Genomic DNA, 25,467 nt, shown 5'->3' with positions numbered 1-25,467 from the left:
GGAAGAATCAAGGGCACGAACAGGTAAAACTCGCACCCAGCTTACTTCATTCATGGCTGTAGATTTGTGGGCTCATAAAATTGAAGGCATCACCCAAAACTGTGAGGACTCATTTTAATATTCACGATCATCTAGGGCTAACATAATACTGTCTGCACTGGATGTGGTGTGAGGTGACGAGACACCCGGTACTCTATGCACTTACTCTACTTCTGACAACAGGACAAATGAATTTGGAACTTTCGCTTTGAAGTATTCAGTGTAGACCTAGGTTGTCTAATTCTCCACCTGGATGGCCACTATCTAGCTAGACTTAAAGGGATCGTTCACCCAAAAATGAAAATTTGATGTTTATCTGCTAACCCCCAGGGCATCCAAGATGTAGGTGACTTTGTTTCTTCAGTAGAACACAAATTATGATTTTTATCTCCAACCATTGCGGTCTGTCAGTCATGTAATGCATGGCAATGGGATCTCCATCTATAAGAGTAAAAAAAAAACATACACAGACAAATCCAAATTAAACCCTGCGGCTCGTGACGACACATTGATGTCCTAAGACACAAAGCGATCGGTTTGTGCGAGAAACCACACAGTATTTATATACTTTTTTACCTCTTATACACCACTATGTCCAGCTGCCTTGAGCATCCAGTGTGTGAGGTCTGAACGCGCTCTGATGCCGGAAGTGATCTCTCGCACTTATTGACTGCAATCTTACGTGCAAGAGATCACTTCCGGCATCAGAGCGCGTTTTCAGACCTCACGCACCGGATGCTCAAGGCAGTTGGACATATACCCCTTTTCCACCAAGGCAGTTTGAGTGCTGGTTCGGAGCCAGAGCCTAGTTTCAAATCAGTTCTTTGTCTTTCGACACACAAAGCACCAGCTCCGAACCAGGAAAAGTGGTTCGTAAGTAGCACCAAAACATTGCTGGGCTAGAAGTGAGAATCGCTTGCGTCAGGTGCTGGGGGCGGGGGTTACCGTGACCAAAAAGAAACTTGAGACCGTCATTTTTGAAATAGCAGCTAATCGAGCTAATAGCAGCTCGATTGTAATCTCAGTATATATACAAATTACGGCGAGCCGTGTTTGGATGCCGATGTAGGTTCGTAAATCCATGATCATCAACAGTAGTGAAACGTCCACGGTTGTTGATAGAAGGCTTGTTCGACATGCACCGGAGCAGCGCGGACCGATTCGGCGGGTGCCGCGGATCCACGGGAGTGTTTCTAGAGCATACGACTCCTTGTACTTTTATCGTTCTCGCAGAGCTTTTATGTCACGCGCCAATCTCTATGCGAGAAGCCGATGCATCTCAAACAAGCCTAGTGTGTTTGTGTTTGGCGCTGCAGCGCTAGCTTTGCTGTGAAATATGAGATATATGCAGTGACATAAGTCCTGGATCTGTGCTGGCTCTCTAGCCCATGGAAAGGCAAACTGGTTCTTAGAAGGCTCGTCAGTTGAACCAACTCCGAACTGGCACTAGCACTAGCTCTGAACTAGCACCCAGTTCGTGCTGGTGGAAAGGGGGTAATAGTGGTGGAATAGTGGAAGTCATCAGTGTCCTAATGTGTAGTGAGCTAGGGTCCTTACTGTCCTTACCAGTGCCCAAATTCATGGACACGATATACTGATTCACGACCTAGGAAGCTAGGGAGCTGATTATACACACCTGAACCAGCTAATCGAGGTCTTCCAGATCACTAGAAACATCCAGGCAGGTGTGTTGGAGCTAAACTCTGCAAGAAAGCGGCCCTCCAGGAGCAGGATTGGACACTCCTGGTGTAGACAGACTCAATCTGTTGCATGCCACGTTCGGACAATTGGCGAAAGTAATCCAAGACTGATTCAGATTTGATTTTTTTTTAATTTTTTTCATAACAGTGTAAACACCATATAAGATCAGAACTGATCATTTTAATTAAATAATTCAATATATCCAAGCAAACTTATTCAACTTATTGGCATCATATTTTTTGTCACCTGTGATTATTCATTAGCTCTTCAGCTCGTCTTTCAAATGAATGTGATTGTTATGGGTGTCAGTGTGGTGTCTTGTTTTTGCTGTCGGGATAAAATTACAGTAGTGTGTCTGTGCCACAAAAACATTTAAAGCAGCTTATTATTAGGTTCTTGAGAAACAGCTTAGCTGTACACAAAGAGTTTCAAGAGTTTGATCACACAATTCATGCAATTCTATGTTGGGGGGACAATAGATCTGCAGTTGCTCACAGCACGATGGTGTTAAAGACCCCATGAAACAGCTAGATTCCTGGGTTGGGATTTTACAAATTGAATCCGGAAGTTTAGGTGGGACATATTGATGGGTTCATCATAATTGTGCAGTCCCATGTAAATCTTTTAAAAGTTTGAATAAAAGCCAAAAAAACTCCTTCATGGGGTCTTTAAAGCACTCCTGCACCTCACTGCCATTGCTATGCCTGATGTACTTGTGCCTGCCATTGTGAATGTTCTGTGCACTTGTGTGTATTTTTTTAGCTGTGTTTATGTATGTTTGTGCATGTGTCTTGTGCTCACCATTAGGATCACTGGGTGTGCGGTTTGTTCCTGAGCCCAAACCTGTGTGTACCTCCACTAAAGAGTCACAGCCACCCCCAAAACAGGCCATTCTCCCTCCCAAATGGCTGATGGCTTCTTCCTCCTCCACAGAGCTTCCTCCAGTCCCATCCTCATCCCCCTCCTCTTCGTCATCATCGTCATCTTCAACATCATCCTCATCCTCTGCTCCACCCATTGCTAAGCCTCCTCCTCGGACTGTATCTTTAAATGTAGACGACTCCTCCCGCACTAATCCCATTCCCCCTGTAACAGCAGGAGACCGTGAAGTCCCGCCCACTGTTCCCACCCACTCCACCCCACCCACCATTCCTGCCCACTCCACCCCGCCCAGCATTCCTGCCCACTCCACCCAACCCGCCATTCCTGCCCACTCCACCCAGCCCGCCATTCCTGCCCACTCCACCCCTCCAGCCCCTACTGCCCCTAAACAGCCGCCAGTGCCCCCTCCCAAACCTGCCCATCATAACAGCAACACTGCACTGCAAGGTGAGTCAATATTTGTCCTGTTTTTTGGCTTCTGCTCCAAAGCTTCAACTGTAAATTATATGTGGCTTCATGCTGCTGTCTTCAAAGACCTTAGCCAGAGTAGATGCGACTGTGAGGGATGGAATTACGGCCCTTTTACTACGTCTAAAAATCCTTATACAATAGTCATGATCAGCTAGAACTTCTATAGTCAATCTAAATTTTTGTAAAATGTTCATCCTGCGAGTAAATGTTTTTGTGAATTAAAAAAAATATATATTATAAATATCTTTTTTATATCTTTTTTTTTTTAAATCTTTATTCTGTAGTTATGAATGACTAGGAAAACCATGAAAAAGTAATGGAAAATTATTGTTCCAAAGTTGTGAGAACCGTGTCGGGGACTGGATGCATGAAAATTCATTAAAAAAGAAATAAGTTTCTTTAGATAAATTCCAAGAAGTTTGAAAGAATGTTCCTAAGTGCAAATATAAGCCTTTAAGAATTTTTTTTTTTTTTTTTTTGTCTTGAGAAGAAAACGACAGGCTTTGTTGTTATCTGCTGGTATGGCGGTTCTTGCCATAGGCTCGCTGATCAACTTAATGAAAAACTCCTCAAAGGCCGTCTTTTTGTGCTGCCTGCAGATTACATAAGTACTTGTTTCCACCACAGAATAAAAAAAATTAAAAAGTTAATTGTGAAGCTAACTTTTTTTCTCACAATAGCGAGTTTACATTTCACAATTCTGACTTATTTTCTTAGAATTGCGTTAAGAAACTCATTATTAGAAAGAAACTCATTATTGTGATGTATAAACTCGCAATTCTGACTTTTTTTTTCTCACAATTGCGAGTTTATATCCCACAATTCTGACTTTTCTCAGAATTGAGATATAAAGTTGTAATTGTGAGTTACCAAGTCCAATTCTGAGGGAAAATGTAAAAGTTTGTTCTTGTCTAACATTGCAATTGTAAGTTTATATTTCACAATTCTGACTTTATTACATGCAATTGCGAGTTTATATCATGCAATTCTGATTAGGGCTGGGCGATATATCGCATGCGATTGTCACGCGCATTTCGTCAGTAAAGCCGGTTCCCTGATTAACGCGTTATTGCATAGCTTGTCAGTGAACTACGGCTCTGTCTATTAAATGCCGCTCCATTTGAAAGCAGGTGATGGCGATTTAGCGGTAATCAGGGAACCGGCTTTACTGACGAAATGTGCGTGACAATCGCATGCGATATATCGCCCAGCCCTAATTCTGATTTTATAACTCGTAATTCTGAGAAAGATATGCGAGGAACAAAAAACAAAGAATTATAAGTCGCAGTTACCTTTTTCATTTCTTTTATTCTGTGGCGGAAACGAGCTTCGATAGTTTTTAGTTCGCCTTGCATTTTATAGTTATTTTACAGAGCCTGTCTCAGGATGTAGCGGCCTTTTGCATTCATTTGCCATCTCTCTTCCTCGCACTTTCTAGAGTGAATGTGTCCTGTATTTGTGTGTGTGAGTGTGTGAATGCTACCAGAGTGAACATGCCATGTATTGCATTAAATATAAAATTTAAAACAAGGTCCCTATTTGAGACATTTCTGTAGAGTTGTTGCTGTATTTGAAATTCAGCAAAAAGTCACCTCACGTTTACTCACGGACAATCAATGTTTACATGATGTTTCATTATTGTAGCATGTTGGAGGTTATTTACAATTTTTTAAAAACATTCTTTTCAGAAATTAAAATTCTTATGTTTTTGTGTCTTGAACAGTCTTAAAAAGGTTTAGTTCACCCAAAAATGAAAATAATGTCATTTATTACTCCACCCTCATGTCGTTCTTCATTCATCTTCAGAACACAAATTAAGGTATTGTTGATGAAATCCGATGGCTCAGTGAGGCCTCTATTGAGAGCAAATGCATTGAAACTTTCAAGATCCATAAAGGTACTAAAAACATATTTGAAACAGTTTATGTGAGTTCAGTGGTTCTATCTTAATATTATAAAGCGACAAGAATACATTTTGTGTGGCAAAAAACCAAAATATCAACTTTTCAACAATATCTACTGATGGCTGATTTCAAAACAGTGCTTCATGAAGCTTCTGAGCTTTATGAATCTTTTGTTTCGAATTAGTGATTCGGATCTCCTATCAAACAGCTAAACTGCTGAAATCACGTGACTTTGGTGCTCCTATCCACTGATTCGATTTGTAAAGCTCTGAAGCAGTGTTTTGAAATATCTTAATTTGTGTTCCGAAGATGAATGAAGGCCTTACGGGTGTAGAACGACAAGGGGGTGAGTAATACATGACATTATTTTCATTTTTGGGTAAACCCTTTAAGTGTTTAAAAAAAAAAAAAAAACAATGTTTTTGGGAATACAAAATATTCTTAGGAACCCTGACCTGCACAAGCTGTAAGCAGCTAGGTCTGGACTATCACCATATATAATGTACATGGCCTTGACTGTTATACAGTGGCTTCCTTATGGATTGTCATTCTGTAGATAGTTTTCCATCCTGTCCTTTTAGAGTTTACATAATCAGCTATATTGTTTCCTGTCATGATTTGACTCAGTACAGATTCATGTTTAATTCATATTTATCAAAAGAGCTTAATTTTATTGGTGAGACTTCATTCACCAGTACTCACCAGTTTACTCATTCTCATGACAGAGACCTGCATGATTTCCATTATTATGTAATTCTGGTTCAGAGTTAACAACTTTCAGAACAGGTTTGTACAGATATTTAATCTGAGAATATTCAGTTGTTGGAGATGACTTCTGTAAGTCATTTTATAATTCAGCATTTATGCATTTTGGAGGTTTTGTAGCTCTAGAAATTAAAAGTTCATCAAGAAAACTCCATACATACTACTGTTCTATACTGTAGGTTATTTTTTTACAATCCGCTGTCAGTAGTAGTAGCTTAGCTTGGTGGTATTTGTCATAGCAATGCTAAAAGGAATGAAGTTTTATCATTCAATTTTTCACACATGCATACTAATTGTAGAATTTTCTCTGGCATTTGACAAAGAATCTGAACTGACAGGTGTCAAATGTTATTTATGGGCTTTGTATGTTTGTAATGTATAGCACAGTGAAGAGAAACAGGAAAGTAGAGGGGGAAAGGGGGGGGGGGGGATGCTTTTTTTCTATAGGGGCATAGCAGCTCTAAATGTTACAAGAACTTTATTTATTTATTTATTTTTTTCCCCACCAGAATTGTTAGTTAATTATAGATGATGGCCTATGTGTTGAGTAAGTCAGGTGTGTTAGTGTCTGCTGCTCCCTCCCTCTGAAGCAGAGAGATGAGTTCCAGCGAGATGGGCAGGCTTAGACATGTCTCTGTGCTGTTTGTGCTGCTGTGCTGTTCACAGCTTCATATCCCACAATACACCTGTCTCCTGAGTGCTGCAGCAGCCCTGGCTTCAGCCCACAGTTCTGAGGAAATTTCTGAGGAAAAATTCTCAGCTACACTGAGACAGTGTTGTAACTAAGACAGGTTTTAAACATGGTGTTTCACACCAAATCATACAAAAATGACACAAGTAATTGCACTTGGGCAACGGATGGAAATAATGTGGAAATGGATTTTTTTATTTTATTTTGAAACTCCAAAAATGCAGAAAGTTTTCTGTGATGGGTAGGTTTAGGGATAGGGTTAGTGTAGGGGGATAGAATATACAGTTTGTACAGTATAAAACCATGTGTGTGTGTAATGTTCCTATATGACTCAAGTGTCTCTGTTTGTTCTCCATAGCAGCTGATGCTCTGTTTGCTCTCACAGACATGAGAACTCCCTGTTCTTTTGTCCTCCGACTTTATCATCAGTACAATAGAGCAGTGATTGCCCAGGTTTTTTTTTTGTTTTTTTTGTTTTTTGTTCACCTGGATTCCAGATGTATTTTTCTCATTATTTTTTTTTTTTCCATAGACATTTCAGAAAATCTGTCAGTAAAGAGTTGTACCAATTCATGGATGAAAATAACTGCCTTTAAATTGTATTTAGATATTTGATTGAATCAGTGAGTTCAGTCCATAATTTGCTGCATTCCTATGCTGTTCATTTTCTATAGTTTGTTCCAATAGATTTTGTGGATTGACCTCTCAATAGATCTCACTCTGACAGCTGTAACAGTGTCATTGAGGAAAGATAACTTTAGACATGCTGTGGCCCAGTGGTATGAGAGGCAGGCCGCAGCTGCTTAAGTGTTAAAAACACAGTACACTACCCCTCTCCAACAGGATCTATTTATAGACTCCCTAGTCCAGATACCAAGACAATCCCATTTCAGTATAGCCTACTGCTGAACCATTTGAGCAATTGAGTGTTCCCCCAAACTTGTTTACTGGCTTCATTGTTGGAGGTTTGCTGAACATTTTTCATACTTTTATTTAAATCATAATATTTCTCACTTAAATTTTAGCTAAGTTCCTTTTAAGCCTACTTGGACACAAATTAAGTCACATAATAACCACCAGCTTAAAGCTGAAGTGTGTCCTTCTGGACCACTAATGAACAAATAGAGTTGCAAATAATCTAAATTGTTCCCTGTCTTCCTTCATACTATTGCTAGCCAGATGATGACTTGTTCTGTCATCATTTACTCACCCTTTTGTCTTTCCAAACCCATTAGACTTTTGTTCATGTTCAAGAGACAATATTTTAATGAAACCTAAGAGTTTTCTGTCCCTTCATTTGAAAGTCCATTACAACAAATTGTAATGTTAACATAAAGGCATTGTAAAAATCCATATGAACATGACCGCATTATATGATGAACAGATTTCATTTATTTACATATAAACATTGTTCAGCGAACATTCATAGAGCACTCAAATATGGTGAACTGAAGCTCAGCCAAACTTGCTTGACACACAAAAACAAACCTCATTGGTTCTTTTGTGTCAAGCAAGTACGCTTGAGTTCAGTTTACCATATTCAGTGAGCTTTATGCATGTGTCTTGATCAATGTTTATATGTGAATAATACCCTAAACTAACACTTTAAGCAAGATGTTTTAATAGGTGGCACCTGTTGAACTACACCAGTGTCGAACAGTGCTTGTGATTGTTGTATGAGATGCTAAAAACATATTTCCCTTCATCCACCCCAAAGCGTCAACATTACAAAGATATTACAAAGCTCCTCCTCCTCAGTACTGGACAAGTTGGAGACAGCAGGGAGAGTTTGGAGTCTATCTTTCCCTGCCCACCTACCTCAGCCAAAGGGTCACTCAGCTCCGCCCAGGTAGCCCTGGTGTCTCCCCATCCCACCAGCTGGCATGCATGTCCTAATGTTCCAATAACCTCACAGAGTCATGCTTTTTTTCACACCCATACTCAACCACTCCATAATTCTTCTTCAAATCACTACGATGACTGAGAATGAATGAATAGAATTCAGTTCATCATATTCAGATGTAACAATTACATGTAACCAGTGTAAAAGATGACCAATAACCAGTAATGAAGATTAAATTCAGACTCAATCTGGATGCACCCTGTATACTAACGTTTCACCCTCTCACAGAACATACAACTTGACTGAGCGTCACTCAACAAGTATTTTGGAGTAAGTCTGGGGGCAGTGGCAGTGTGCAGTGTCTAACATTGAGTTTTTGGCATTCAGTGTGAAACTGGCCGGCGTTTAAGCACACAACCACGTTAACTCGGACATGAATGCTTGGCCGACACATTGCAAGTGCATACTTAACCTGCACTGTCTCAGTAATTAAATGGGCGGTTATTTTCTTCACACGTCTGAGCTGTTATTCTCTACAATAACGCACATTGATGAATCATGCACAATAGGACTATGAACATGTATTAAGAATCTAAGAAGTGTCAGTTTTGATTTCATGTTCACAATAACTAAGGCCTGATTGAGAAAGTAGATGTTTAAGAACCAAGTACGGTAACTGTATACATTTACACACCAGTGCAACTTTCTGTATACCACTATAGCTTTATTATAAGCACATGCTTTATCATTCATAAGCTTGAAAATAATTGAGACAGTATTCATCTGTGTCGTTATCATTGCAGCTAGGGTGTGGACATTCCTTTTCTGATAAAATTTGGAAAATATTGGAAAATATAGGTATTGTTATCATTACAGTTATCATCCTTTGTGTGAATAGGCCTTTACTTTGATGTTCATTATAACATCCCTTGTGACAGCATTCAGAATGTAGTTTGTTCTGAATAGTCCTTTATAAAAAGTCATGGTTTTCTAGCTAGAAGCCTTTCTGTTCACAAACTTGCACAGTGTGGTATTTTTACAGATCTTACTATCAAACAAACTCTTAGAAAATGAGAATCTATTAAATATTATTGATTATCTTAAATATTAATTCCTGTATTAATTAAACATCCTGTACTAATACCTGATTGATTAATTCCATGGCATGCGAATCAATATTTAAGCTGATAACTGATAACATCCTAGCTTGGCACTTTCGTACAAACGAATTTGTTGTTGTCACATGTTCTTTAACACTCTTTTCTCTGTGAAGTTCATTTTGATTTTACTTTTTCTCTACAGTGGATCCCTCTCAAGTCCCAGTTACAGTCAAGCGATCTCCTCCCGTTCCCCCAAAGAGGATGACTCCTGTGACCAAACGCCACTCGGACGACTCCTCGGCCAATCAGCCTGAGCCTCCTCCCCCTGGCCCTACCTCCGTCCCAGCCCCTGCGTCTGCCCCGCCGCCTATCCAATCAGATGACAGCAAAAACTCAAACTCTGACGTACTCACTCCTCCACCAACCCATATCCCGCCATCCCCTCCTCACTCCCACCCAATTCCTGAAGTCCCCCAAGTGGACCCACCCAGCCCCACCACAGAACCACCCTCCCAACCGCCCCTACCTCTGCATATCCGCATCCAGAGAGCCTTGAACAGTCCAGGCCCAGTCCAGCCCAACCCGGAAGGATCCCAGCGAGCTCACTCACTTCTCTTTGAATTACCCCCAGACTTTCTCGCTGAGGCTCCAGGAGGGGGGCGAAACTCGCTTCCTGTCACTATCGAACCTCTGCGTCTGTAAGTGTACATATCAGTTTATCTCAGAACACATTGTTCTCTGCCCTTGGACTACTTGTAAAAGATTGAAAATCTTGAACTTTTTATACCCTAGAAAGAAATATTACAAGGCTCAACAATAGTCACTGTCAAATCGCTTTGTGACAGTTGTCACAAAATTTTGTGTTTTTAAATTCTTGCCAAGTCTTTCCATTTTAAAAATTCAAATGATTTTAAACCATTCAAGCCCATGAAGACAAATTGAGTTCTCTTTCGCATCTTTTTGCACTTGAACAGACAGAAACACACAAAATTATGTAAAAATATCCCACTTTGCGAGTATCCTCGTAAGCACAGTTGGTAATGTTGTATGTGAACGTAAACGGTTGATGTGTATTGAAATGGGTTGTGTATTATTATATTGGATTAGTGCACTAGGTCTTAAAGTGACAACAGTCTAATATACATGCTGCTGACTGCCATTAATGTTAATCAAACAACAAAAGACAAAGAGAAAATCACTCACAGCTCCTGAATGATTACTTTTGTAGCTTCAACATCAATATTGATTTCTCGATTTTAATCTATTCTCATTTTTACGAACTAATATCGATTTTAAATCCCAAGAATTCATTAGTCTGTTTTCAGTTGGTGAATGAGCAGAATATGTAGTGCCTCCCATCCAATAATTCACAATAATCTTTGTGCTTTGTTACTTTTGATATGAAGCAAAGTCTCAGATTTCAAATGACATCCATCTTATTATGAGATTCAAAAAATAAATACAGTTTTGTCGCTGTTTAATGTGGCGTGACGCTTTAGAGCCTCAGTTAAAGAGAAGCGGCAGCACGGAGCACATGTGAACATCCTCTCCTCCGCTTTAATACCAGTTACAGCACGAAATAAACATGACTAAACATCTGAAGGTATGTTAAAATATACAGTACAACTTACCAAAATCCGTATCATGTCTCGTGTAATAGCTCAGTGTTTCAACCTCGGAAAGACTTCAATAAAACAGCTTGTAAACAGTGTAACGTAATGTCACATTTACCTCAGAAAAGCATAATCAGTGACCATAAACTCATTAGTCAGCTAGAAAAGTGTACTCTAGAAAGCAACATTCCGATAAATATAGCTATCCACTGTTACATATTCATTATAATTTTTAATGTTCTTCAATATTTAGTGCATGTTTGAATAAATTGGTTATGACAGCCGTGATTTAAATGTTTATATTTAAAAAAAAAATTGGAGTAGAAATATGATTATGTAATTCTAAACTTTATTTATAATAAACACAACATTGAGTGTAATTTAAGTGTTTGTATATAAATAAGTTAATTTAACCTTCAATATTATTATAGTAGTACCAACTGACTTACATGTGTAGTCTACTGCATTGAGAGATTTTTTTTTTTTTCCTCTAGAAAATTTGCCATGTACTGTAACTGAAATACTATATCCAAAATAATCGATATTGAATCAAAATTGTAATCGAATTGAAAGCATGTGAATAGTAATCGAATCGAATCGTGAAAATTGTGTCAATACCCAGCCCTAATTAATCGATATTTAATTTATAGAGTTAAGAGTCAAGACTATTGTGTTATCTTACATTCGATTATTTGATTTCTGTACCTTTATATTGTTTAGGCCTGAGGATGATGATTTTGACATTGAAGAAGAGCTGCAGAAGCTGCGTCCTGCCCCTCGGCCCACACGACAGCTGGAACTGGAGCCACGCAGCCGACGCGGTCTGGTGGGAGACCCACGAGTCACTGTCATTCCTGAGGACACAGGACCTGGAAACAGTGAGGACGAGGAGGAGAGTGATTCTGACGGACCCATCAATTACAGAGATGATGATGAGGAAGATGATGATGAGGAGGATATTCCCACAAGTAGGATACTTTAATTTTGTCTGACCAGCCAAATGAGAGTGATTTAGTAATGTTGTACCTGTCCTGCCGTAATATGTATAACATCACCAGTATACCATTTTTTCATTTTTTGGAAATTTTATTCAGCTAGGATGCATTAAATTGATCAAAAGTGACCGTAAAGGCATTTATAATGTTACAAAAGATTTCTATGCCAAATAAATGTTCTTTTGAACTTTCTATTCATCAAAAAATCCCCCAAAAATCACATTTCCACAAAAGTATAAAGCAGCAAAACTGTTTTCAACATTGACAGTAATAAATAAATATTTCTTGACAGTGCTTCCCACAGGTTTGAAATATACTTGCGGTGGTAGCCGGGTGAAAAAATCCTCCTATTACCCATTGCACAAAAATGGTCTACTACATGTGACAAACAAATGTGTGATTTTTAACAGTATTTTTATTAATTGAAATTAATTTTAATTACATAGCATACTATTACATTTAATTACATACTAATATTATGCATTATTATGCATTGTAAATTATGCAAAATTACAGCATTTAAATGGTTATCCTTTTCCTATGTTCTCCTTGCTGTCATATAGTGTCTCTCTCAGTGAATGGGACACAGATTTTAATAGTAAAATTTATATAATGAATAATATATGTCAAATAATGTTCTTAGTCTTCCTGTGGGGGAGACTACAATAATTTACTATGAATTAAATGGAAATCAAATTAAATATAATTTATTATGCAACTAAAATACCAATAATGCCCCCCAAAAAAGAAAAAACTTAGCGTGTGACTTTTAATTATAAACGAGCCTGCAACACACTGGGACTCTTATTTTGAAATGTCTGTACTATTGTAGGCTGATCCTTCAGATTCTAAAACAACCGTATAAAACATTTTATATAAAGGCTATGAAGTAGACATTGTAATAATTCATCAACTTGAGTTCATTAGTAATCGCTTGGCATAAATCTGCACTTTTCATTGATTGAGAATCACTTTGAAGCAGTCTGAAGCGCTGTTGCGTGAGCTTGTAGAACGCGCAACAGCGCCCTCTTGTGACTTTGAAAAATGCAGCGCTCGTGGGAATGTCAGCGGGAGTAAACAGTTCTGACGCACACATAACGAGAAGGTACGAAACGACTAGTTAATCGATCACGGATGGTTTCATTATATTGGGCAGATTTAAAAGTATAAGAGGATAAAAATAATAAAAGCAAAAATGTGTCTCCAAATATACTTGGGCGGCCGTTATTATACCAGGGCGGCCCGCCCAAGTAAAGTCTATGTGTGGGAAGCACTGCTTGAGCAGCAAATCAGTATATTAAGGCCTGTTCACACCAAGAACAATAATTATAAAGATAACGATAACAGTAACTACATTAGCATCCACACCAACGCATGATACTGTTCTGTTTTTGCGTGCGCTGCAGTTTTGTTGTCTGCTGCTTTAAATGCTCGAGCCTTAAGCTTTTTAAAGCAGAATGGATTCTGATTGGCTTTCAATGTTTTTAATCGTTCATCAGCTGGAGAGAAAAAAAAATACATTCACATTCGATATTGATCCTCTGTGTAATTATTGTTATAGTTGTGGTATTGACTGTGGTATGCTATTATTTTACATTTAGAGTGATTTTTAGAACACAATCTTATTACTACGCTACACAAACCCTATCTTGTTATAGTTATTGTGTGTGAACAGGCATTTAGAATGATTTCTGGAGGATCATGTGACACTGACAACTGGAGTAATGGCTATAATAGTAGTGTATTTTTAACCATCCTTGGTGGAAATTATATTCATATAGTGTCAAACCATTTGCTAACAGATTTTTTATGTCAGAGCATTTTAACCATGTATGTATTCGATCATGTATGTTACAACTTTGTTCCGGCATAACATCAGTATAATGTTACAACACACATAACACCTAATGAGGATTATATGTGTATCTTGTTAGGTGGTCTTGCGAGTCGTGTGAAGCGAAAGGATACTCTGGCACTAAAGCTGGAGCGTCAGCAGGAGAAAGAGCAGTCTCAGGACCAGGACGACACCACCTGGACCAACAAAGAGCAGTGGGAAGCTCTCCGCAACAAGATCGGCACCACCCTCACAAGGTCTGCCTGTGTGTTCAGGGGGTTTCATGGGGTCTTTGTCCTTTCCACACTAACACTGTGTGTATTTTGTTCTCACAGGAGGTTGAGTCAGAGACCCACCGCACAAGAACTTGAGCAGAGAAATATCCTACTAGGTCAGTTACATCCCTTGTGTTCTAGTCCTTCTGTAGCATTTATACCATTATTAGTGAATCTCCTAAATTCAGGACTCAAGTCAGTGTGAATTGAGTAGTGTCTGTATTGTGTTTGTGTTGGTTATTACTGTATTACAATTGTATGTTATATGTGGCAGCCCTTTGTCCAAGATAAATTTCCGTTTGGGACTAATAAAAGTAATCTTGAATCTTGAATTTGTGGTAGTTGCAATTTTTTGTAAAGATTTTCTTAATATCTGCATGTTCTTCTGTTTCAGCCAAGAATGAAGCGGACCGACGGGCAGAAAGGAGCGAAATCAAGCGCAGGCTGACCAGAAAGGTTTGGAGGGACATTAATTACTTGACTAACTGTCATGAAAAACCTCTAAAGGCTTAAATATTTGTAATTATTTTAAATGAAATATAAGTATCTTATGCTGCAAGGCTGCATTTAGTTGATCAAAAAATTTAAAAGTAATATTATGAAATTAAGTATCAGTTTCTTTTAAAAGAAAAAAATTACTAACCCCAAACTTTTGAATGGTATGGTTTGGTTCAAGTTATAAGAATCAGCAGTAATTTAAAATTATAATTAAATTTCATTCATTTGATTTACCCTTCTTATCCTTTTCAAAAATAAAAACAGCCATAATCTCTCTGTTAGAGTTTCAAAATATAATTCAAAATGTAATATAATAAATATTAAAATAAAATAAGTTTGTTCACTACTTGCTTCTGAATTTTTAATTATCAATGCATAGTGGACAGAAACTACAACTAGCCAAGTTACATGAACAGTTACACACTGCTTCTAATAGTGGCAAAAATATTTTGAGTGAGGTGCGAGTAGGTGCTAATCTTAATCTTGTAAAAGCATGAAAGCAAATATTGTTGTCTTTATATCTGCAGTTGTCACAGAGGCCCACGGTAGCTGAGCTCCAGGCCAGAAAAATCCTGCGCTTCCATGAGTATGTGGAGTGCACTCATGCTCAAGACTATGACCGACGTGCTGACAAACCCTGGACCAAACTTACACCTGCTGACAAGGTTTGACTGAATTACTGGTCTCATCTGCCCCCTTGTGGTGACCGATATAAGATCATTTCAGTTTTATCTTCTGTAAATTGTAGTTACATAAAAACATTTGCGCATAATTGAAAATGTCTGCAGTTTTAACAACCAAGACCTCTTTGCCAAACAAATCTTATTTAAAAAGGCACAATGACATTGAAAGATGCTGTTTTTCAAACATCAACCAACTTTATTTGGAGTTTTATATTGATTTGACCACATAACATCATCAATCAAGTTCTATACCTCAACACAACCAGTGATATTCTGAGTGTTTCGTTTTTTTCTTTCTCTTTACTTTTGTGTTATTTGTTCTCCTCTAGGCGGCCATAAGAAAAGAGTTGAATGAGTATAAGAGCTCAGAAATGGAAGTTCATGAGGACAGCAGGATATACACCAGGTCAGACACTTTCAACACTTTTTTTTTTAAATTGGAATAAATTATCATGTTTAGACACTCAAGAATATTCAGATATTAACTGGGATTTGGTCAAATTCTTCACCATAAACCCAGTTGCTAAAACCTGAATAACCATAAATATGCATAAATATGTTTCAAGATGGTATATGCCTATATTACTTTCTGGATCTAAAGCCTCGTTTCCACCGAAATTACCCGGAACAATTTGTCCCAGGAACTTTTTTCCCCAGACTTGTTGCTGATTGCGTTTTCATAGCGGTCTAAAGTACCGTGAAGATTAGTCTGGTGATGTAGGACTGCGCATGACTTTCCAGTTCCCTTTGAATTTCGTCCTCCATATATAAGCTTAATAAAGCCTGAACCTCGTCGTTGGTCCATCGGTCAAATTTTTTAAACTCCAGTGTTGACTCGAATAGCGAACAACTCTTACTGCACGCACTGCATTAGACTTTAAAAAAACGATGGTTGAAATATGCTGTGTGGAGTCAACCAATCAAAATGCAGCGTGAACTCAACCAATCAGCATGTTCAGCGCCCAAGTCCCACCTCCAAAATTTCCTGAACTTTAAAAGTACTACCTTGGGGAGAATTTTTACCTGGAACTTTATTTAGACCCTGGTTCCGGCGGTCGAAACACACCAAGTACCACCTCAAAGACCCTAGTTCCTGTGGTGGAAACGTGGCTTTATAGACACCTAAGTCAGAATATCCACATGGGATCTACATTTGTATCTGTATCTAGAGAACCATTTAAAAGTTTAGGTCGGTAAGATTTTTTTTTTCATGTTTTTGTAAGAAGTCTCTTATGCTCATAAATCTGCATTTATTTGATCAAAAATACAGTAAAATCAGTATTATTGTGAAATATCATTACAGTTTGAATCTGCTGATTTGCTGCTCAAGCAACATTTCTCAATATTTTTTGTGTAAACTGATACTTTTTTTTCAGGATTCTTTGAAGAATAAAAGTTCAAAAGAACAGCATTCATTTTAAATAGATATCTATCAGTGTTGTAGTACTCGAGACTCGGACTCGGTCTCGAGACCATATTGTAACGGTCTCGGTCTTGTCATGGACTCGTGTGCATATTGACTCGGAATTGACTCGTACTCGTACATATTAGGACTCGGACTCATTCCAGAGACCACTCGAGTTTTCAAATCCTAAACAGCAATATATATTTTAAAAATATTATTATAATTTAAAATAATGGTTTTCTATTTGAATGAACTTTAAAATATAATTTATTTCTGATGCAAAGCTGAATCTTCAGCATCATTACTCCAGTCTTCAGTGTCACATGATCCTTCAGAAATCATTCTAATATGATGATTAATTTTCAAAGTTGGAAAGTGCTGCTTAATATTTTCTATAACATGCTGTGATCCTTTAGTGGATTGAATTAAAAATCTTTTATTTAAAAATGTTAAAAATAACTAATAACAGCATTTATTCAAAATAGAAATCTTTTCTAACAAATTACCTTTACACCACCTACTATGTGGCCTTTTTACTCTTAACTGAAAATATTTTTAAACCAATATCACACTAAGTAAATAAATTACAATGTACATGCCGTGGTATATTTGATGAGTTTGGTGCCAATTTTATTGTTTCCACCAAACATTTACATATTCTTTTAGGTCTTTAGATTTTGTTAGGTCTTGTCTTAGACCCAACATATTGACCCAACCTATGTGAACTTGAACTTGGTCTCGGTCTCGACTTGGACTCGACCCTCTTTGGTCTCGGTCTCGACTCGGACTCGACCCTCTTTGGTCTCGGTCTCGACTCGGACTCGACCCTCTCTGGACTCTGTCTTGACTCGGACTCGACCCTCTTTGGTCTCGGTCTCGACTTAGACTCGACCCTCTTTGGTCTCGGTCTCGACTCGGACTCGACCCTCTTTGGTCTCGGTCTCGACTCGGACTCGACCCTCTCTGGACTCGGTCTTGACTCGGACTCGACCCTCTTTGGTCTCGGTCTCGACTTGGACTCGACCCTCTCTGGACTCGGTCTTGACTCGGACTCGAATGAGCTGGTCTCGACTACAACACTGATATCTATTGTGATGCTATAAATGCCTTTACTGTTATTTTTTGATTAATTTAATGCATCCTTGCTGAATAAATGTATTAATTTCATTTTTTTTTTTTTGTAATATCGTACTGACCCCAAACGTTTAAATATTAGTATACATATAGAATATTTTTTTTTATTAAAGGTGCCCTCGAATGAAAAATTGAATTTATCTTGGCATAGTTAAATAACAAGAGTTCAGTACATGGAAATGACATACAGTGAGTCTCAAACTCCATTGTTTCCTCCTTCTTATATAAATCTCATTTGTTTAAAAGACCTCCGAAGAACAGGCGAATCTCAACATAACACCGACTGTTACGTAACAGTCGGGGTGTACGCCCCCAATATTTGCATATGCCAGCCCACGTTTCCAACATTATAAAAGGCATTAGACAAGGGCAGCCAGTATTAACGTCTGGATGTGCACAACCAAATCATCAGACTAGGTAAGCAAGCAAGAACAATAGCGAAAAATGGCAGATGGAGCAATAATAACTGACATGATCCATGATAACATGATATTTTTAGTGATATTTGTAAACTGTCTTTCTAAATGTTTCGTTAGCATGTTGCTAATGTACTGTTAAATGTGGTTAAAGTTACCATCGTTTCTTACTGTATTCACGGAGACAAGAGAGCCATTGCTATTTTCATTTTTAAACACTTGCAGTCTGTATAATGCATAAACACAACTTCATTCTTTATAAATCTCTCCAACAGTGTAGTATTACCCGTTAGCCAAGGAGCACTATCAAACTCATTCAAAATCAGAAGTAAACAATATAACAGTATACAATACTCACATAATCCGATGCATGCATACCGCATGCATGACGAACACTTTGTAAAGATCCATTTTGAGGGTTATATTAGCTGTGTAAACTTTAAGGCACTGTTCAAGGCAAGCGCGAGCTCTGTGGGCGGAGAGCACGGGATTTAAAGGGGCCGCAGCATAAAATCGGCGCGTTTATAATGATGCCCCAAAATAGGCAGTTAAAAAAATTAATAAAAAAAAATCTATGGGGTATTTTGAGCTGAAACTTCACAGACACATTCAGGGGACACCTTAGACTTATAATACATCTTTTAAAAACATAATCTAGGGCACCTTTAAATAAAGTGAAAAATTGAGAAATGCAGAGCTGATTGATTGAGTTCAGGGGGTGGCCACCATTTTATTCCCAGACTTCCTTTTTTTCTGGACAAAGTCTATAATTGTAAGATAATCTGCATGTAAACATGATCATTGTCTCCAATTCAATTAAATTTTTATTTATAAAGCACATTTAATATCAACCTAAATTGACCAAAGTGCTGTACATAAAGTTCAAAAAAAGAAAGTAAGAAAATCAATGCAAGAAACATACAAATTATAAAGAACTAAAAGCGTAAGAAAAAAGCTACTGCAAAAGCTCTTTACAGGTGAGATTGTGTAACCAACAAAAGACAACCATTTTGGTATCTGAGTGATCTGGAAGGATTGTACATAATCAAGTTGGAGAGATATTTAGAAGCTAAATTGTTGAGAGCTTTATAGACAAATAACAGAATCTTGTAATCAATACAATATCAGACTGGCAGCAAGTGCAAAGAACATAAAATTGGTGTAATATGGTCTCATTTATGACTCTCTGAGAGTAGACAGGCAGCCGCATTTTGGACCATTTGAAGGCGAGAGATGGAAAAAAAGAGTTAACCTGGAATACAAAGAATTAAAGTAGTCAAGTTGTGTTGAGGTAAAAGCATGAATAACAGTTTCAAAACTTTTCCTGCTTAAAGGTTTAGTTCACACAAAAATGAAAATAATGTCATTTATTACTCACCCTCATGTCGTTCTACACCCATAAGACCTTCATTCATCTTCGGAACACAAATTAAGATATTTTGATTAAATCCGATGGCTCCGTGAGGCCTGCATTCACAGCAATGACAATTCCTCTCTCAAGATCCAGAAAGCTACTAAAACATATTTAAAACAGTTCATGTGAGTACAGTGGTTCTATGTTAATATTATAAAGTGACGAGAATGCTTTTTGTGTGCCAAAAAAACAAAATAACGACTTTTCAACAATATATAGTGATGGGCGATTTCAAAACACTGCTTCAGAGCTTTACGAATCGAATCAGTGACTCAGAGAGCCAAAGTCACGTGATTTCAGCAGTTTAGCCGTTTGATAGGAGATCTGTATAACTGATTTGATTCGTAAAGCTCCGAAGTAGTGTTTTGAAATTGCCTGTGACTATATTGTGGACATGAGGGTGAGTAATAAATTACATTATTTTCATTTTTGGGTGAACTAACCCTTTAAGAAAGGTTTGACTTACTTGGCTAACTGGCGAATATGATAAAAACTGGTACTAACTATGGTGTTGATTTGTTTGTCTAATTTAAGACTCTATGTGAAATCCTAGGTCTTTAACATCAGAAGTAAGACTCTTCATCTGGGTGGTCTTTTGGCCCAAACTGAATATTTGGGTTTTATCATCAAGTAGCATGACTGAGACTGAATGTGCATAACAAAAATATAATTTCTTCTTTCAATTCCTTTTGCAGGTTTCATCGGCCATAATCAGCATCCCTGAAGAGGAAACCCTAGACAGATAAAAGCTGCCCCTATAACTGCAGCTAAAAGCCTCCATCTCACTTCAGCGTCCTGTTTCCCATGATCCTCCAGCGTATACTGATGAGTACCCAGGCCAGCCGTTCAGTGCTCTAGAATGAAAAGGAGGAGGAAGTGATGTGGGTGTGTGCAGGATGCTGGTACTTGATACTTCAAACACTTTTGGGGAGCAGAAGTGCCAGCCCTCTGTAGAGTTCCCATGATTCCCACGGCCGGACCACTTTGGAGTATTTCAGGGAAAAGGGGACACAGAACTGTGTGGATTGGGGGTGTTTTAATTGTCTTTATGGTACACACATTTCTGTGATCAAGAATAGGCATGTGTACCCAAACGATAATACTTTTATAGAAATTATGACACTGGTGATAAACTGTTTTAGTGGTGAGTGATTGTGAGAGACTGTATGAGCGTATGTGTGTTTAATGATATATGCTGTCCACTTATGCCTTAACACTGGTACAGAATTACTTTTTTTTAGCCTGACCTTAGAGTAATACAGAAGAAAGTCAGCATATAACACTGTTTCTCACCCTGAACCCACACTGATGCGTGTTGATCTGAAAGCACATCTTTGACATTCTCAGGACGTCAGCACACTGTGTCACTTTCTGTGCATTTTACTGTAAATTACCATAATTTTTACTTTTTCACACACCTTCTTTAATATTTTTCTTCTTTTTTTAACAACACAGCACTTCGCTTTAGATATTTCAAGGTTAATCCCATAACAACTTGCAATATTTTACCCAGAAATCATAAGAAAAAGACATTTTTGGCTTGAAGAAAATTAAGCCACTCTAAACCACTAAGATTTTTAGCATTGTGATATTATTTTCATGACATTTAGGCTTGTTTTTCCTCCCCCAAAAATATTCTTATTATAATGTGTTGGATTTTTTTTTTTTTTTTTTTATCAATGCACATTCTCAATGATAATTCTTGTTACTGTAATAGATTTTTTTTTTAAACTTTATTAAAGTAAAATACTGTTATACAATACTTTTTCATACTAGCGTGCATTAAAATGAATTTTAAAAAATTCCATACATTACCATAATGAGAATGAGATTTTTTTTTTTCTTCCACAATGCCAAAAATGTTAATGATCTTAAGCTTAATTTTCTTTAGGCAAAGCTTTTCTCATTTCTATTTTGTTTGTTTGAGGAGGGTGTTTTTTTGTTTTGTTTTGTTTTTTTGTAATGGGGTGAAATATGACCTGGACATGTTGTTGACAGATTTCACAAGATTCAGCTGTAGATGATGATATAGTTCATTGTACATTGAACAATTTAAAACAAAATGGTTGATGTTACATAATGGAGTCTTTGAAAAAAACAAATCTTGGTGCATTTTTGACTGGTACATGTCACTGCTGGTTTTATGGTACACTTTGTTTTGTAGGCCACCAGAGGGCCTGTGCACTGTATAGAGACATGCTGTAGATTGATTGTATATCTCGTCTTCCTGTCATCAAAAATTTGTTTTAATTGTAATTATAGTATTACACTATCCTGTTTTATAAGGTGCAAACAGTATGGCTACAGGTTAAGTGATATAATGATCCGATACAGAACAGCTGTATAGTTAATTTTTTATGTAAAGATATTTTAAAACGGTCTTTCACGTAATACATGTACATTCACTTCACCATTAATTAAAACCTAAACTGTGAGTATCATTTGGTTCATTTTTATTATTTATTATTATTATTATTATTATTATACTTTAATGTGTTTACTAAAACCAACAAATGTGTCAGAAAATACTTTTTATCACAAGACTAGTAATTTTGAGTCTATACTGCCCTCTACAGGTTCCAAGTAAATAATGAAAAGGTAGAATACAGTCAGCACATAATATTACCATCTGATTCCTGATATTGTACTATGTGCTGACTGTATTTTACCTTTTCATTCTTTACTTGGAACCTGTAGAGGGCAGTATAGACTCGCTCAAAATTACTAGTCTTGTGATTATGTATGTATTTATTTATTTATTTATTTTACCCCTACCTGTTTTCCTGTCTGAGCAAGATTTTCTTAAATATGAGATATATGTATGTTTTAAACTATTTTGCAATAGTGATCAACAACCATCTTTATTCTTGTAGCATTTTGTCTTTAAACCTGTTAAGTATCAACAGTCATGTCTTTCTGTTGTGGTTTCATCTCTGTTAAATCTATCTTTTTATGAGCACTCAAAAGCTTTTGAAATGTTAATTAATAAGCTTGCGAAGAGGGATGCCATTGTGGCTTCCTTATTGATATGTTTATGAACAGCCCACCCATCATGACATTTTAAAGTTTTCTTGTATCATGAATTTTAAATGGATTTCCACTGCTCTCTGAACACCTCTTCAACTCTAGCACTGCACTCTCTCATCCACACTGTCTCTATCCCTTTATCTGTCTTCCGCACACATTTCACACAGTTAAAGTCACCATCAAATCAAAATTGACATTTTCAATTATGGTATTATTATAAATTATTTATCACCAGACATGCATATTAATATTATTATTATTTTTAAAAAAAGCATTCGCTCTTGTAATCTTTAATCCAAATAATTTCTCTCTTGCAATGAAATCTCTCTGATGGTGTTTAGTGGTGTGAGGGTCGGAGAATTTGTCACACATGAGATCACAGATATAGCAAACCACAGCTACCCAGTCAAGTCCCACCCTGCATTTTTTCTTGTACGAGAAGCCGGCCGTTTATGGCAAGCCGTTTTAGCATTGAATACCCCTGGCTCTACTAGTCGAAATTTAGTTTTGACTAGTCAAAATTCCACTTCCAGATATCTATTCTGCAATTTTGACTCATCGTTATTGGAATTAAGATAAATGCAAGGTGATTATGACTAGTCATAATATGCATTGATGATATATCATTGTTATTTTGACAAGTCATATATACATTCAAGGTGTCTACAATGCTATTTTGATTAGTCATATTCTCCCATTGATATGACAGGTGAAATTGGCTTATAAAACTATGATTTGACTGTCCATAAATTTATTTGCATAGTATATTTACAATATAAAATGCATGACGGACAAGTATAATATTTTAGAATCAAGGCAGTCCTAGTCATAAAAAAGGTGAAAGCTGAGTTTAAAAAGATTGTGGCCTGGTTTCACACACTAGTAAATTGTAACTTGAGATTATCTGAAGAGTTTGGTTCCAAAATGCGATAAACGGCATTTTCAAAAAAATTGAGTTTCCGCCTAAAATCAGTATTGTATCTGGTCGGTATTGAAAAGTAATTTATTAATTTTGCGCAAAATGCAATATCCGTCGCGTTATTCTGTCATGTTTCCACCCTGTCTTTCTAAAACGTGACAAACGCCAGTCTCCTTTTTCTGCAGAACACGATATATCCGCTCAACCAATCACAACGCATCATTCCACGCACTGAAAACAGTAATGGCGGCACTCTGAATACAGCCGGCTTCCTAGTTTTCCTTATATGCTTTGTAATTTGTGATCAACAAAAACGGAAAAATTAATACTTTTGATGGCATTGATGAACCTGTGGTGGTTTCTGCGGTGGGGAAAAAACGCAAGTCATCGAAATGTAATCATTTACGTGAGGAGATTAAGAAGATGAGGCACTCGAGTCGGGAGGAGGAAAAATGCCGGCTGTTGCTTGTTCCACAACAGCATCAAACTTCTGTCGCGGTCCACAAAACTGAATCATGGACAGTTTTTTAAAAGCTGTTTTTAATACCAATGTACCGCCATGCGGTGGCGCTGAATACTCTTTAATAGGTAATGACAAATAATTAATTTATAACTTTAACAAGATGACCCATTGAATTAATTTTGGGAGCGACGACTGAATGTATTTTTAGTGAAATGCCTGTATATAAGAGTGACAAAGTTCAGACACTGTCATATATGTGAATCAACTTACTTTGTTGTGTATTTTCAATTTGAAAAATAACTTTTGATTGATTAATTGCATTTTGAAAAAAAAAAAAGTGTCATGGATTTATTGCATTTTGGGAAAAACATAATCAGTTTTTATAATAAACCTTTTAATTTCAAAATGTAGATTTGAATTTTTAATGTTTTTTATAACCAAAAGATGCTATGTGAAAGTTTGAAACAGAAAATAGTGGTTTTCATCTTGCTACTTTCTTGGTAAAGAAAACACCTTTTTACTTAAATTAATCAAAATGGAGTTATTGCGTTTTGGAACCAAACTCTTCATCTCTAGAATTATGTACAAAATCAATTATAGAGAAGTCTAGTCAAAACTAGTTTGTAGATAATAATAATAATAAGTCCTTACATTTATATAGCGCTTTTCTGGACACTCAAAGCGCTTTACATATTGAAGGGGGAATCTCCTCAACCACGACCAAAGTGCAGCATCCACTTGGATGATGCGACGGCAGCCATATTGCGCCAGAACGCCCACCACACACCAGCTTATTGGTGGAGAAGAGACAGAGTGATGAAGCCAATCAGTGTATAGGGATGATTAGAAGGCCATGATAGACAAAGGCCAATGGACAAATTTGGCCAGGATGTCAGGGTTACACCCCTACTCTTTTCAAAGGACATCCTGGGATTTTTAACGACCACAGAGAGTCAGGACCTCGGTTTAACGTCTCATCCGAAGGACGGTGCTTTTTTAACAGTGTAGTGTCCCCATCACTATACTGGGGCTTTAGGACCCACACAGACCACAGGGTGAGCACCCCCTGCTGGCCTCACTAACACCTCTTCCAGCAGCAACCTAGTTTTCCCAGGAGGTCTCCCATCCAGGTACTAACCAAGCTCAGCCCTGCTTGGCTTCAGTGGGCAACCAGTCTTGGGCTACAGGGTGAAATGGCTGCTGGCAATAGATATCAGAAAATATTTTCCAATGGAAGAATGACTAGTCAAAATAGCATTGTATCTCGAATGTATATTATAACTAGTCAAAATAAATTTGTATATTTTCAATGCATATTTGACTAGTAATAATCACGTTGTACATATATTAAATCCAGTTAAGACAAGTCAAAATTGCAGAATAGATATCTGGAAT

The 25,467-nt window shown here is 37.4% G+C and overlaps 1 protein-coding gene across 4 annotated transcripts in view; it reads left to right on the top strand.

The window, feature by feature from the left end:
- phactr4a (phosphatase and actin regulator 4a) overlaps nucleotides 1–22,104 on the top strand; it is a 68,224-nt gene extending 46,120 nt beyond the window's left edge. For 2 of the 4 annotated variants that reach the window (XM_048202004.1, XM_048202003.1), the window contains 11 exons: nucleotides 1–23; nucleotides 2,548–3,069; nucleotides 8,171–8,302; nucleotides 9,599–10,094; nucleotides 11,730–11,977; nucleotides 13,939–14,095; nucleotides 14,174–14,229; nucleotides 14,508–14,569; nucleotides 15,139–15,276; nucleotides 15,624–15,700; nucleotides 20,359–22,104. The exon at nucleotides 1–23 is cut by the window's left edge and continues 895 nt beyond it. In XM_048202004.1, the coding sequence (XP_048057961.1) occupies nucleotides 1–23; nucleotides 2,548–3,069; nucleotides 8,171–8,302; nucleotides 9,599–10,094; nucleotides 11,730–11,977; nucleotides 13,939–14,095; nucleotides 14,174–14,229; nucleotides 14,508–14,569; nucleotides 15,139–15,276; nucleotides 15,624–15,700; nucleotides 20,359–20,374 (1,927 nt within the window). In that variant the 3' untranslated portion in view covers nucleotides 20,375–22,104. The remainder of the gene's footprint in view (nucleotides 24–2,547; nucleotides 3,070–8,170; nucleotides 8,303–9,598; nucleotides 10,095–11,729; nucleotides 11,978–13,938; nucleotides 14,096–14,173; nucleotides 14,230–14,507; nucleotides 14,570–15,138; nucleotides 15,277–15,623; nucleotides 15,701–20,358) is intronic. The other 2 variants (XM_048202005.1, XM_048202006.1) reach the window with 2 other exon arrangements.
- The last annotated feature ends 3,363 nt before the right edge of the window (nucleotides 22,105–25,467 follow it).

The sequence above is a fragment of the Megalobrama amblycephala genome, linkage group LG9 (genome assembly GCF_018812025.1).
Source record: "Megalobrama amblycephala isolate DHTTF-2021 linkage group LG9, ASM1881202v1, whole genome shotgun sequence".
In the NCBI taxonomy this organism is placed as follows: Eukaryota; Metazoa; Chordata; class Actinopteri; order Cypriniformes; family Xenocyprididae; genus Megalobrama; species Megalobrama amblycephala.
The sequence above is the reverse complement of the archived record's forward strand: the minus strand, read 5'-3'. Positions and strand labels throughout refer to the sequence as shown.